This window comes from Leptinotarsa decemlineata, unplaced genomic scaffold, assembly GCF_025532065.1.
Source record: "Leptinotarsa decemlineata unplaced genomic scaffold, Ldec_3_MD MMD2_tig00003335_RagTag_RagTag, whole genome shotgun sequence".
Lineage (NCBI taxonomy): Eukaryota > Metazoa > Arthropoda > Insecta > Coleoptera > Chrysomelidae > Leptinotarsa > Leptinotarsa decemlineata.
The window spans coordinates 3,872,391-3,888,338 of NW_027412587.1; the positions used below are offsets into that span (position 1 = coordinate 3,872,391).

The window sequence follows — 15,948 nt, forward strand, 5'->3', positions numbered from 1 at the left end:
TACCTTGGAGCACAATCCGTATTCGTTTTCAAAACTAATTTTGAAGGTAACTGTAGCAAATATTTAATACGATAATTTTCTGTTTCTTCAATTTTTAAATGATTAAAAATAATTGGCAAATTCATTATTAGTTGAATCAACAATATTATTAACAATGTGCGAAACGCATTAATTTTTAATTATATAATGACATTTTTCAAGCATGATTTTATACTCTCCGTTGAAACCCTTTGGAGTAACATATAAGTTTTTAAATAGAAAGAGATCATCCACTGAGAAAATTGAATTTCGAAATGTAGGTATTCAAATGTTTGGGGTGGAATCACACGTGTTAGGAATCACACGTTAAAACGTAAGACCTCGTTAGTCCTTAGCTCGCACAAGTTTCTCAACTTCTGAGAGTTGTCGTTCGTATGGGGGCGAAAGCTGATTAACGAAAAAACAGATTTTTTTTAAACAGAATTATAAATTCCAAAGTTATCGAACAATTTTTTTTCATAATACATTAACTTGCGTGCCTCGGATTATTTTTTTTATTTTCAGTCTATCTAAAATATAGAAGTGATAAAAAATATTTGAAAACAATTTCAACGGCTCCATTTTTCCCAAGAAGCAAGAGGCATAAAATATGAACATTCATTTTGAAATGTTTCATGTTTTTTTATTCATTTTATCATCATCATCGCCATTGAATCCATTTGGATTATGGCTTACTCTTACAGTTTAATTTTCTATTCTGAGGTGGATAAGTCCTCCTATTCTACCTATATCTTGGTTAGGTAACATTTCTTGTGCGTCCTGGCTAATTAAATTTTATGTTTCCATAATTTCATATGTCTGCATTTTTTTTCGATCTTTAAATCCTTCTCAATGTCGACCTATCATCGTGTTCTTAGTCTACAACTTCTCTATTCTGATGTCCATCTTGTAACTTTCCTAATTGTCTCCGTTGTTGACCTTCTCATTATCAGTCCTTTCCATTTCTTTTCATCTTCTTTCTCCTTCTGAAGGAATATAAGGACCTAACATTGTTTTAAGTTTTCTTTTTCATTCATCACTTGTTTCCACGGCATATGTGATGACTGGCCTTATTGATGTTTTGTTAATCTGTTTTTATCCTTTGAGTTTCTTATCATTTCTAAAAGTTAGGTTTGCTTGGGTGATTATTTCTTGAATTTTTTTTCCGGTAGTCTTTACCTTTGAAGGTTTGTTTTTATATGCTTCTCTTTGTTTTCTGATGTTTCACTTATTTCCATATGTCTTGTCTTCTTTTGATTATGTGCAACCCTTATTTCTTAGTTTTCTTCTTATTGTTACATCGTCTGCATATACCATTATTCGGACCTTATGCAGAAATATGTTTTGTGTGTCCATATTCACTTTCTATTTTATTTGTTTGAGTATTAGGTTGAATAGTGTTCATGAAATGAATTCTCCTCGCTTTACTCCTTGGTTCGTGAAACATTTTTTTGTTTTCTCCAGTGTCATTTCTGTCAGTTTATCGATATTTGTAAATTTTAAACACCCTGTTTCTGTTATCAGCATCTCATAAACAATAATTTTTTAATGATGAGAGTGAAAAATAGACAAAAATCAATAAAAAAACGAATCAATCGGAATATTTGAAAAAAAACTTGTTCAATGCTTTGTTTATGTTTTCAATGTTTCAACATCCTAGTTCATAAGCAATCACACAGACCTTCGCTCTAATTAATAATTTTATAGGGGTTGCTGTCCCTCCAGGGGGTGTGAGGTGGTTTTATAAAGGTATGTATGCTTGTGAAATGTCATTTTAGAATTAAAAATTGTCGTGCTTAGGGAATTTTTACCATCAGTGTATTCAGCTAATAATAATTTCATGCTTTTCTTCATGGAAACCATGTATGTCTTAGGGGAAGAAATCTAAAAATATTTACATTCATTCAACCTGTTGACTTGTGGTAACACATTTCTCTCAAAACATACTTCGAGTTTTCTCTTGTATAAACTAGTTAAAATCGCATCTGATTTAAGAATTGTTGTTATCCTTATTGTGTATTAGATCAGCGTCGATCTTGGCTCCCATCCTCCTCAGGGCGATGATGGTGTTTACGGCTTTGATCCAACGCTGCTTCACTACATATCGCTTCAGCTTGGACTTGCTAAGCTGCAGATCCGAGTGCACGGTATCGAAATGCAGCCAGGCATGGTGCAAGGCGTCTTGAGCTGTCGGTCTAGCTCTGAAAATCAAATAATTCAAGCATTGCAATTCTCTGAGTGATATCAATGAAATTCAAACACATTGTTTTATGGGAATTTCAGAGGATGAGAAATAGCACGGGATTCGCCCCACTACTGATTATTTTTATCTCATAGTACTGGAGTTTTTTCCACACATCACACCGTTATTTTAACACCTCGACACGTGTTTCTTGGAAGATCAGTTTGATCTTCCCCTTCAAGATGATCACAACACGTGTCGAGGTGTTGAAATAATGGTTTGGTATTGGGAAAAAACTCCAGTAATATTCATTACTATACCAAAGGTTCCAAACAGTGCATCACAAATTTTTACTTCAATTATACCGCAGGGTTCGGTTTTGGAACCACTCAGCTTCATTGTATAATGACTTGTTAAATTATAAATTATATCTGGTGAACTTACTCTTTTTGCGGATATAACCCATATACATACATACAGGAGAAAATATCTAGAAACATGATAATTATTAAATGCTGGTGTGATAAGAAAACACTTTGAAAACACATTAAAAATATTACTAAAAAGCACTGCTATAATACAATATAGCCTGTTTTATACACAAATAACAAATATTATCAAGAAACACTAAAACGATTTACCGAAATATTTTTCAGTCCCGGTCCGTCACGGCATCCCGTCCGAATAATTAAATAAAAAACAAACGCAGCCGTACACTGACGGAGACCAACTGGAGGCTAGCCTCCTCTAACACTATAATGTCTGCAACTAAAAGTACAAATTGGGACGTATGGCGCTGCTTGGATCGGCCTCGCGAAGCTTGTGTTTTTTAAAACGGTAGGAGGCTTGGCTCCCTTGCCACGTATGGCATTTATTATTTCGGGTTGATGGTTTATTCGTTGTTCGTTCATGGGCAGTGCGTTTGAGGTTTGTTGATACAGTGTGGTACGTACTACGTAGTGAGTGATAATGTTTTTTCGGGCATATTATGTAATTATATTAAAAATTAATGGTAAAGTAATGGTACCCAAGCATTTAAAAAAAAAATAATCATAATTATTTGTCAATATCTTTTAATTTATTGAGATGAATAGCCTCAAATTTTATGGGGAGGCTAAGCTTCCCTTGCTTCCTCTGACGAGCTGCCGCTGGTGATTCCAACCTTATTTCATTCAGTGTCAGTAAAGTGATGGTGATTTCTTCAAAATGCATACTGAGTTATTTACCTTTTCAAAATGAAATCGTCGATAATGCAGATTGAAAAAGTTTCTGGGACTCTTCATTAATAAAGGATTGAAATTTCAGAATAACATTGAAAATCTGAAAAGCAAATTATATTTGGGCTGCTATGCAATTAGACTCACTTGAAGAGAAAGTACTGCATATCATGCAGTTATGAAATCACACTTGAGGTATACGAGTGAAATGCCTTTTTGGGGGTGTTCTAGCTTACTGGAGTCAGTTTTCAAATTAGGATGAATTCAAAACTATATTTTCTCCCCGTCTGGCCTCATTGAAGTCTATATTGAAGAAATAAATCAGAACATTGAGTTCTTCAGAAAAAACATCTAAAATTTAATTACTGTAGTTTCCTTCTGGACTGGAAGCTTGCAAATTCTATTAAGTTGTTTCAAAGTTTTTATGAGCCCAATTTGAGCAAGTAATATCTCAGTGAATTTAAAATCAGTACTATTTCGCCAGTGTAACACAAGTCGATTAATTTCATCAGCATAAAAATTGTGTGCTTGGGATTCTATGAAGTCGATGATGGCTGGTTCTGCCTAGTTCTGATTGGCGAAGGTTCTACCGGTAAAAAAGTTATCAAATTGCTCGGTTGGCGAGAGGTCTGGGGAGTATGGTGGGTGAAGCAGAACATTTTTGGGTGCATTTCGTTAATTTTCTCACAATAGGACTCTGCTGTAATGGTTTGACCCGGCTGCAGAAAATAATAGTGAGTCACACCAGCCATATAGTACCCATGGTGTTTTCTTGGTGGGGTTTCGACTATGGAAAGTTCCTAGGTGGCTCATCAGTGTTCAACCACTGTCTTGAACGTCTCCTGTTGTGTTAGAGGATCCACTTTTCGTCACACGTGACGATTTGAATAAAAAAAAAGGATCGTTTTGGTTGCGCAAAAACAAAAAAGAACAGGCCTTGAAACGTGACAATTTCTGTTGATCGTTCAAATCGTGGGACACCTACTTGTCGAGCTTTTCAACCTTTTCAATAAATTTTAAGCCATGAAACACCGGCTAGTTCTTTCTCCATCTGCACACAGTTTGTGATGGGACAGTCTCCACCTGTGGCCTCAAATCCTCGTCATGAATCACTGAAGGTCAACCACTTTGGGGCTCATCATCGTGGCTAAAATTTCCTAAAGTGAATTTCGCAAACCAACGTCGAACAATTCGTTATTTGACACTATCATTGCCAAATGTTTGGTTTAAGTTTTGGGCTATTTTTGCAGAGCTTCGGTTCAATTTGAATTCGCAAAGAAAACGACATCATATAGTAATGAGTTGAAAGGAGGCAAAAAAATTATAATTTGGAAAAAATTAACAGCATCATTGTATATAGTACAACATTTTCTATCGATGACACATGACATGGAAATGGTAGAACGATGAAACTCTCAGGACTGATGGAAATGCTCAAAATGCACCTACCATCTGAATGGGATTGGCCAAAGTGATATACACTGTCCGCCATTCGCGATGGAACACCCCATTTTTACGGTAAAACATATTAGGGGGCAAAATAGGCTCAAAATTTTTTCAGATTCGTGATCAGGACTACCAACTTACTACGAATACAGTTCAGAAGTTTTTGAAAATAAATGATTTCCTAATGAAGAAACTAATAAATCAATCAAAAAGCTCATCAAATCTACAATATAAGTAACCTCCATTTGAAAATAATGTGTTAACTGAAATGAGACAACACAAATGTATATCTGAATACAAAAAAACAAGCAGTCATTCTCAAACCGAGAAAGAAACCAAAAACATCTCTATGGGATTTCAGTCTGGTATGAGAGTAAAATACTATGATCAGGGCCGTAGCAAAAAGAAAAACCAGAAGGGGAGGGAATCCAAATTTTCCCAATCCCACCAGCAAAATTTACCAACTTTCGAAAAAATGAAAGCCGAGGGAGTCGTTACTACTATAATGATTATGCCCGTTAGGGTATACATAAACAAAAATAAATTTTGGTAATTATAAAAATAATAATGGGAATTATTCTACTTTAGACCAAGATCTTTGGTCTTCCACCATATCTACCATGTATAGGCATATTATGTACAAATGAAAAGAAACAGCATTTAAATAATATTGTGTTTATTGTTTTCTACTATTATTTTTTCTATCTTCACGGCCCGAAATTTCCCAACTTTTCCAAGTCGAAAAAACAGCGAAAAGTTGTGAATTTTGTAAAATTGTCACTTCAAAATTTGTGGACTGTTCTCTTACTTGGGAGAAATTAAACTTTTTTGAAGTTTTCAAACAACTCTGAATTTCAAAGTAAGGGTCTCCCAAGTTATGCATGTTGGAAAATCCCAACCTTGTCCTGGTCCTTTCCCTTTTCTTATTACCTCTCCCTTTCTTTTCTCTCATTTTTATTTTTTTAGTTTTTATTTATTTATTTAGTATTATTTTTTTCTATCTTCACGACCCAAAATTTCTCAACTTTTTCCCAAGTCGAAAAAGCAGGGGGGGAAGCTTCTCCCCCATCCCCCCATGGCGACGGCCCAGACTATGATTATGAAATATCTGCCACGAAAGAAGCTCCAACAAAAAGATACATCTAAGTAACTTTTTGAGTAATATTTGGGATGGTGTATTGAAGAATTGAAGTGAATGAAGAGATGGCGCTTATGTTACAGGAATTGTGATTGTAACAAGTTTCAGTGTTTTCTGAAGACTCGGATGAAATTGACAAGTCAGATGACCCAATTAGCAATAAAATAGCAAAAGAAAGTAGCATATTCTATTAATTTTATCACATATTATTTAAATTTTTTGTATGTTTTAACTATACAATAGTTATTTAAAATTCAGGAATAATTGCGCTCTTTGAACTGTTTTATAGAACAGAGCACAAGCACTACAGGAACATCCTCAAGGTGCTCTAAGAGTGGTGCCTGTGCGAAAGTAGCGATTGAAACGAATATCAAGTAATTAGTCCAGTCAAGAGAAGGCATGTACATCGTCCAAACAAATGAGTTTCACTTCAGAAACATTTATAGTACTATTATTATGTACAAATAAAAAGTGAAAACCAGAATGATCGATGAAATCCATTTTTGCAGCATAATTGCATTACATATTTCTAAAGCTAGTATAGAGCCTTGATACTCGATGAAAATCCGATATAACGTCAAATTACACTTTATTGTGAGATTATTCCTCAACAGTTTAAGACACGTCACGTGTTTCGCTTTATAATAATTTCTTCAGACCTGACAAATTTCTACCTAATAAATGTTCACCATTCTAGGAAATGTCAAAACACTATACCGTGTGATATTGGCAAATGAAATACATACTTACATAAAATATATAAAACTCATTAAACTGGACATAGGTATAAAAAATTCAAAACTACCTTAATTGAAATCGCCCTAATTACTAATTTCATCATTACAAAACAATTTCAATAAAGCGGAATTATTCAAATCTATTTGGTCATTGATTCTGATTCTTGAATCTATTGATTTTTTACCTGTCGGTAGGATCTGAATTTTGAACCATTCTCTTCCAAATGCCGTATGTAAAGAGTGTTTTTTATAGAGGTATAGAACTTTAAGTTGCAATAAAACAACGATGGATTATTCGATTGACATGAATTTTATTTATCCGAATGATAATCTTGTGGCATTACATTTTAAATATGATTTCTGGCATATGACCGCCACGGCTGGCGCGGATGTAGTCCAATCTGGACGTCCAATTTTCGATGACTTTTTCCAACATTTGTGGCCGTAGATCGGCAATAACACGGCGAATGTTGTCTTCCAAATGGTCAAGCGTTTGTGGCTTATCCGCATAGACCAATGACTTTACATAGCCCCACAGAAAGTAGTCTAGCGGTGTTAAATCACAAGATCTTGGAGGCCAATTCACAGGTCCAAAACGTGAAATTAGGCGGTCACCAAACGTGTCTTTCAATAAATCTATTGTGGCACGAGCTGTGTGGCATGTTGCACCGTCTTGTTGAAACCACATCTCCTGGACATCATGGTTATTCAATTCAGGAATGAAAAAGTTAGTAATCATGGCTCTATACCGATCACCATTGACTGTAACGTTCTGGCCACCATCGTTTTTGAAAAAGTACGGACCAATGATTCCACCAGCCCATAAAGCGCACCAAAAAGTCAGTTTTTGTGGATGTAACGGTGTTTTGACATACACTTGAGGATTACCTTTACTCCAAATGCGACAGTTTTGTTTATTGACGTAGCCATTCAACCAGAAGTGCGCTTCATCGCTAAACAAAATTTGCTTATGAAAATTGGGAACAACGGTAATCTCGTTTTGGGCCCATTCGACGAATCTACGCCTTACTTGATGATCGTTTGGCTTCAATTCTTGCACGAGTTGGATTTTGTAAGCACGCAAACCAAGATCCTTCCGCAAAATCTTCCATAAAGTGGATGGACCCAGATCCAATTCCTGTGCTCGATGGCGGATGGACTCCTCCGGGTCTTCCTCAATGCTACGCTGTACATCAGCAAGAGCTTCTTCTGTACGCACCATACGGCGTCTCTGGGGATGCGAGTTATCAATAAGAGTAAACGTGGTGCGAAAACGTTCTATGGTTTATCGAATTAACTGCTCTGATGGACGATTTTGTCGACGATGAAATGGACGTAGTGCGCGATACGTTTTCCGCACAGAACCATTATTTTCGAAATAAAATTGCACTATTTGCAAGCGTTGTTCAGGCGTGAGTCTATTCATGATGAATTGCCAAACCAAACTGAGAATAAATGAATAAATCACTTGACAGCTGTTAAATCGGTCGCCATCTTGAAAAGTAATGCCAACTTAAACTTCTATACCTCTATAAAAAACACCCATTAGTAATCGTGACAGCAGTTGTTCCCCTCTGACAAAAGATGGTTTGCAATCGTTGAATAGGTTTTCTCATTCAAAAAACTTTGTCCATATTTTATTTACACATACATATCATCATAAAATAGCAGAAATCAATAGTATGCTTCACATATTACCTATCGAATATTCCGTTCTCGCAATTCGTTTGACAAAGGGACACGAGTTCAATTATGAATAAATGAGGTCGGTAGTTTCGAATTCATTATACAGTTCATTCCTAGTATTGTAAAAATGTATTATGCAGTAAATTCAATAGGTTAAAATTTATCAGAGAGTAAAAGTCATTATGATTCAAATTATACGATTATATAAAAGCATGATGGAAATTATTAGTTAGTACTTAATACCCCAGTAAAGTGTTATTTGAATACGATATTCAAATGTTTCCTGGGACTACACTAATTCAATGAATCTGGAAGACGCTGAACATCTTGAACTTATCTTACACCTTGTTGAGTCAGTTCTTTGTGGATATGTACGATCAACACAAATTAAACATACAATAATTACTTTATTCAAGCTTCACAACAATGACACTGACGTTGACGAACATCGAATAAATGGTCCCATAAGTACATTGGAAAATACAAATAAAAATGCATAATAAATCAACAAATAATATGAATCACTTCCGGTATCACGCCTAACTCTTATTGAAATGGAACGGGGTGATCTTTTTGCTGGTGGCTCTAGATTGGAAGAAAGTGTTTATCGAGCTGATAGTGCGTTGCCCCAAAGTGTCTCTCTCCGTCCATTCCGAAGAGATCGATCCATGCCTGTTATTCATCCGTGGAACTGTGGGGCCGTCCCAGTGCTCCAGCAACTGCAGGAGAAGATCCTTGGTACCATTTGGGCTGGTGAGATTGTTGATCTTCGTCGAAAACTGGCTGCCGGACTGCTTGTGGATATTCCTGGCCGCGAGAGGCACATCTCTGGAACAGCTATTCATCTTGAACTTGGTGCGCCGCCAGGGAATCCCCGGAGCCTCGTCGTGCTTGTGCTTGACGCCCGTTATCGTTATGGGCACGCTCTTAGAAACCTCCCCATCGAAGGGGCACTGGGAGTTGGTGAGGCTTGTGTCGAAGTTGGAAAGCTGGAAGAGTTTATCGGACAGCTTCCTGATCTCCTCAGCTAGATTAATGCGTTCTGCAGTGTCCTGTGTCTTGACGACCCCCGCGCTGTCGGACGCTCGCCTGAAGTGCTCCACAGGGGCGGCAGAAGTTCCGAAACGTTGGTGGTGAACGCGTTGTCCGACCCGGGAGAGGACGCCAGGGAGCCGCACGGAGACGGGGAGTCTCCCAGCAGGGACTGACTCGAGTCGGACAGCGAGCGCCCTCCCGCGGGAATCATAGAGGGGGAGATGATGTGCGAGGTGATTTCGAAGACGTATGGAGAGTTGGGGTGGTCGTTCCACCGTTCGACGAACTGCTTGAGGTTGTCTTTGGTGACTTCCATGCTGGGCGTGCGAGGCACCTTCTGCTTCCTCCTGAGCCAGCAGTGGCTTAGGCACTGCTCTGCTGACAGTCTGCCGCTGCAAAGATTCAGACAAAGACCCTGTTAGTGGATTACAATGTAGATGCGGTAGCATGCAAACAAAACCCAAATTAGTCGGTCGTGAGATTCAGTTAGTGATGTGATGAGAAAACTGTTACTAATTTGGGTCTTTGTCTGGTGCCTAGTCGACGTATATAATGAAGTAGAAAATGAGAAATCTGTGGGTGGCGTTTCTGTAAGGAAACTGTTGTTCAGAGTAAGCCATTGAAAACATACTGCAAGATGTAAGTGCCAGAAAAATAACTTTTCAGGAATATTCAAATACAATACAAGTTTGTTTGTAACAGGGACAAATTTTGACACAGAGACCATTGAAACTTTCCTAACCCCCGAACAGGGTTGTTATAAAAAAATGAAAAATATATCAATTTTGAATAAGACCTATCAAATCAAAAATTCTAAATTCATTTATTGGTCTTCAGGTCAAGTTATTGACAATAGACAAGTCAGATAATTAAGTATACTCAGATGCTAGGTTAAGTCGAATGATAAAATAACTGCATATTAGTAACAAGATGAAGAACTGATAATAATGATGAATGTTTGATGTGGTGATGGTGTTCTTATTGAAGTTAACGTTATTGTCTACATTGTATTGTAACCCTTTTGTTTTTGTACATTTTGAATTTCTAAGAATTCATTGAAATTATGAAAAGAACTGTCATTCAAGAATTCCTTCAATAGTTTCTTGAAATTGTTGAGTGGTGAATATAGCTTTCTTTACCTCAGTTGACAGTTTGTTGAAAATTTCTATTCAAGCATAATGCGGTGATTTTTTATAGATTCTGCTTCGATGCCTGGAAACCACTAGTTCATTTCTGGTTCTTGTTTGATAATCGTGGAACTCCCTTTTTTGTGTGAATTTTTCTTTGTTTTTGTAGACGTATATGTTACATTTTAGTATATATATCGATGTCAATGTGAGGATCTTTTGGCTTTTAAAAGCACGTCTGCATGCTTCTTGTGGCTTTATTCCAAATATGAGACGTATTAATTTTTTTTGTATTATAAACACTCTACTTCCACTGCCTGTCCCCATAGTATGATATTATAGCAGATATGTGGGTATATAAGGGCGTAGTAAGATGTTATTAGATGTGGTAGTGGTATGGTGTGCTTTAGTTTTAGTAGGGCGAAGAATGATCTGTTCGAAAATTTGCATATGTAGTCTAGTTGAGGTTCCCAAGAAACTTTGAAGTCTGAGTCTGAAGTTCCCAGAAACTTTGTCAACGGTGTGAGTTTGGGTTTGTTTTTGTGGAAATGTACCTAACACCATTTTTTCATATGTTCATATACCTCTCCAATTTTCATGATAGTCTCTTCTTCGTTTTTACCGGATATTGTTGCCGACGTATCGCCAGCAAATTTTATTGTTGTTCCTGGTAGATTTAGGTCGTTAATATATATAGTAAGAATATTAGTGAAAGGGTTTGTCCCTTCATGCCGATATTGTACAGTTTAGTTTCGATGAACTGAAGGTTCAATGTGTTGAATGCTCGGGACAAGTCAAAGAAAATGCCGACTACTGTATGTCCCTTTTCGATTTCTTTGTGTACAAATTCAAATGAAGCGGTTTCCGTTGATAGTCCTGATCGAAATCCATGTTGCCCTTCATCTATTATTTCTAATGTATTTAGGTAGCTCATTAGTGTATATTGCTCATTCAAAGATCTATTTAAATGCAGTTAAGATCGATACAGTCCTATAGATTTCTATGTCTCTTTCTCCCTTTTTTTGTAGATAGGTCTAATAGTTGCTACATTTAGTGCTGATGGATCCTTTCCAATTATAAATGTTTTATTGATTAATATGGTGAGTGGTTTCTTGATTTCGTTGCAGATTTTCTTAAAAATTACGTTGAGATGTCATCTAATCCATCCTGAATATTAAAGGCAAATTCTTCATACAATTTGAAGTTTTTACCGTTTAAAAAGTTTCCAAAATATTTAGTTGGACATGTATGCCTTGTGTATAGTGAAACTATTGAACTCTATTATGAAAATCATGAATGAATGTTGAAAGCAGGTTGTCAACACAATTAATCAAAAGCATCCTAACCTAGCAGATACTTTCTGAAAAAATCGTTGGCCAATTTGTAACAAAATTTACCGAAAATATATCGGTTTAAAATAAAAAGAAATAGAAATAAAATCCGGTACTTAAAAAAATATAGTGGTAGCAAGCTCAGTGAAAACAAATGGATGGTAAACCTAATACAAGAACCATCATACAAGTCCCAATCAAATTTTACAGAAGTACAAGTTGGGTGAACTCACACTCGCTTTGAGGATAGGATTTACAATGGTTTTTGGGTTAAAATTTGACCCCCTCACGACTTTGAAGTGATTTTGAATGTTTGTGAATAGGTCTTTCCCTGGCGGTTATGCCTTGCCGTATTTTTAGCTGATCTCACTATTGCTATATTGCATTTTAAATGATATAAAAAAATATAGACCTCTAGTTTTTTTATTCGATTTTTGTAGCTACTGTAATTACAAATTCAGCTAAGTATTACAATACACGTCCGTATTTGAAAAAAATAATTTGATGATGAAATCTAAGAAACGAAACGTCGTATTGCAAATTGGTTTATATAAAAAACGAAATTCATGAATTCTAATTTTTGGCGAATATTTTATAAACAACCATTGATATTCTCGATCTGAAAAGAAATTATTTTAGTTTTCCAGAATAGGAAACTTTTGTCCAATTTAATCGACCTTGTAGGTATCACGGTTTCAGAGATGGCAAGAGTGGGATCGGCTAAAAAATGATCTGTATATTAGCTCCATCTGTATCGTGTATAATTTGCTTGTCAATGGAGGCGAGAAGATTGTTGCAGTTCTAGTGTTGGGGGCAGTGTTTGTTTTTGGACATGTAATGGAGTCGAGAAGATTGTTGCAGTTCTAGTGTTGGGGGCAGTGTTTGTTTTTGGACATGTAATGAAATTTTAGAACACTTCTTATTAGTTATTATAGTTCACAAAATAAAATTAGTTGCCATTGTGAATTTTGAGCTTTTGAATCTTATGCCTTACATGGTACATCCGCGTTGTGACCTAGTTGTCCGGTCATTTCAGGTCGATTTAGGCCTGTATTTCGGAAAGTTGGCATACCCAGCTGCCGCAACTTGGGTGTCAAAAGTCAAAAAACCGACTTTCTGCACGTTTTTTTGCCAATATCTCGTTTCCACTGGGTTTTATGCTAATTGTATCCATTATCAATATTGTAGAAAATTCAATTCTCCACAACTATTGTTTCAAACATTTTTTCATACGTTGAATTGTTTTTGAGATAAAGGACAGCGCGAGCGCAGATTAAATATTATTTGAAATCAACTGGTTGTCCCGATTGAAATCAGCTCAATTAAGGTTTATAAATTATTACTTAATAAATACTAATAAATAATTTTCATTTTTTATTGACAAATACATTATATTTAAACATTTTTTTCATGAATGAACCGATCTATGAATTCAATAATGCAATTCATTCCTGTATTTCAAAAAGTCGTTAAGGATATACTTCTTCTCTTGAACAAGAATTTTTTTTAAAAGTTGGCAAAGCAAATGTGAAAACGGAAATATACTCCTCTAAGAGTTTTGACAAATATTCAAGTTCTTAAAAAAACATTTTGTTCCTTCACGCTGTAAGCGAAGAACATTCGAGAAACTATCTACTTTGTATGAACTTGCCGCAGCATTTGAAGAAGAAAACTGCCCGGTTCAAAGATTATTTGATAATGGAGTGCAAACTTTATTAGATGTTTATAATGCTCCAAAGTCTGTATAGATACTTTCGATCCTCTTCCTTATGGACAATATATCAAGCTAACAAAGCTCAATAAACCTGTGCAATTATCAAATATCCCACCAACAAGTGGAGCAGCTCACTAAAATTTTAATCGTGTTTATTACCAAGTTCAAACTTGGTTAGAGTTAGGTCATGATTTGGAACCCCAGGAATAAGGTTTGACAATGCGTAACGGATTTCTAGAACCTATCATGACCATTTTACCACCTACTCCAGAAAAGTCACTCAATAAGATATTCTGTAACTGCAAAAATGGTTGTGGTTCAAGATGTGGATGCAGGATAGCGGGGTTGCAATGCTCATTAGCTTGTGGCCAGTGTAATGGGCAAGCTTGTCTCAATACTGTACCATATGAGACCGATGTTTACGAAGATAGGTCCTTTGATTCAGAAATCATGGAAGAATTTGAAACAAATTTGGGTGAAGATGACAATGAAGATGATAACGCCCTTGAATTTTTACAGCTGCTAGAAGACGACGACGATGAAGAAGAAAATTGAAATTAAAGCTCATTATTCTTTTACTTATTTTATCTGTTTTTTTTTTTTAAATTTTGACATTCACAAATTTATCAAATGAGATTTTTTAATAAAAATATTTTTTTAATTTCATTTATTTTCTATTCATTTTTATTTATTAAAGAATAATTACTATATAATAGTACACGGGCAGGTTATTAAATAAATTATTACTTAATTGAAAATAAATAATTATTGAAAAAAATATTCAAATGTAATTTATTTGTTAGTAAAAAATAAAAATTATAATTATTCATTAAGTAATAATTTATAAACCTTAAATGAGCTGATTTCGATCGGGACAACCAGTTGATTTCAAATAATATTTAAATCTGCGCTCGCGCTGCCCTCTAGAAAGAATTGTAGAGAATTTAATTCTCTACAATTTTGATAATAAATACAATCAGCATAAAACCCATTGGAAACGAGATATTGGCAGAAAACTTGCAAAAAGTTGGTTTTTTGACTTTCGACCCCCAACTTTTAAAGTTGTGGCCGTCGAATCATATGTGAATTTTAAAGAATACTTTAATGATGCCAAAATACAAAATTTATACAAATTTACAGCTGGGTATGTCCACTTTCCTAGGCAAACCCCCCAAAATGACTGGCCTATAGCGTGCATCTACAAAGGATCCATTTTAGGTTTGATATCCACAAGGCTACAATTATCTTCCAAAACCCAAGGCACTGATATATTAACTTCTGATAGTAGTATGCTGCTTTGATATATTAAATATTCTTGTCCGCTCTGCACCAGTGTGATATTATTTTTTATATTTTTTATATATATGAGGTCTATAAGGTGAATTTGAATTTTTCACAAAAACTATTTATTTGTTCAAAGTACTCCCCTTCAGATATAATATACATCGTTTTTTCCAATCCACGAAGCAGTTCTGATATGTACTTTTTGGTATGTCCTTGAGCTCTCTCGGCGATTCGATTTTTATCTCTCAATTGTTGCAAAACGCCGCGCCGTGCTTTGATGGGTCTCTTCAATGTTGTGATCAGGAAAAAGTTGCTGGGGGGCAAATCTGGTGAATACCGTGTCTGAGGCATTATTACTGTGTCGTTTTTGTCCAAAAACGACACGAGTGATCAGGTGCATATTTGTGATGTAAAAGCCATGAATTGTTCTTCCACAATATCCACGTCAATTTTTACTTCTAGGGGGACTAATTCTGATATGGAAATCATACCAGAAATTTCATCCTCCTACGGTCAGCAACTACTCCTCCCATTTTTTTCAATGGCATGGGGGGGGGGTCGAGTGATACATCATTTGTCCCTCTATTACTTCTTTAATTTTTTTTGAAATTGGTTCATTCGTTAATGAGAAATCAAATGTTAAACATTTTATTCAAGAAAAAACAGAAAATTCCCTGTCGCTCATTTTATTGAGGAAATCAACAACAAATAATGTCGGTAGAAACAAAATCACCGGATGAATCGTTCAAAATGACCTCCATCTAGTTCCATACAATAACTACTCTCGAAAGTTTTCCTTACATTATTGAAGATGTCCGGAGTCAGCCATCGGCATTCCCGAATAATTCTCTGTCGCAGGTCTTCTAGATTTGTAGGCTTAGAGTACACTTTTGACTTCAGGTATCCTCACAGAAAGAAGTCCATCGGTGTGAGATCAGGTGGTCTAGCTGGCCACTCCACTGGACTCCTTCTGCCGATCCAACGCATTGGGAAACGTTCGTCCAAAAAATGTCTCACCCGAAAATCAAAATGT

The 15,948-nt window shown here is 35.8% G+C and overlaps 1 protein-coding gene across 1 annotated transcript in view; it reads right to left on the reverse strand.

Annotated features, from left to right (window-relative positions):
- Positions 1–8,811: 8,811 nt before the first annotated feature.
- Positions 8,812–15,948, reverse strand: part of LOC111513582 (death-associated protein kinase 2) — an 88,729-nt gene continuing 81,592 nt past the window's right edge. The window contains 2 exon segments of the mRNA XM_074177967.1: positions 8,812–9,532; positions 9,535–9,851. Of these exon segments, the coding sequence (XP_074034068.1) occupies positions 8,964–9,532; positions 9,535–9,851 (886 nt within the window). The 3' untranslated portion in view covers positions 8,812–8,963.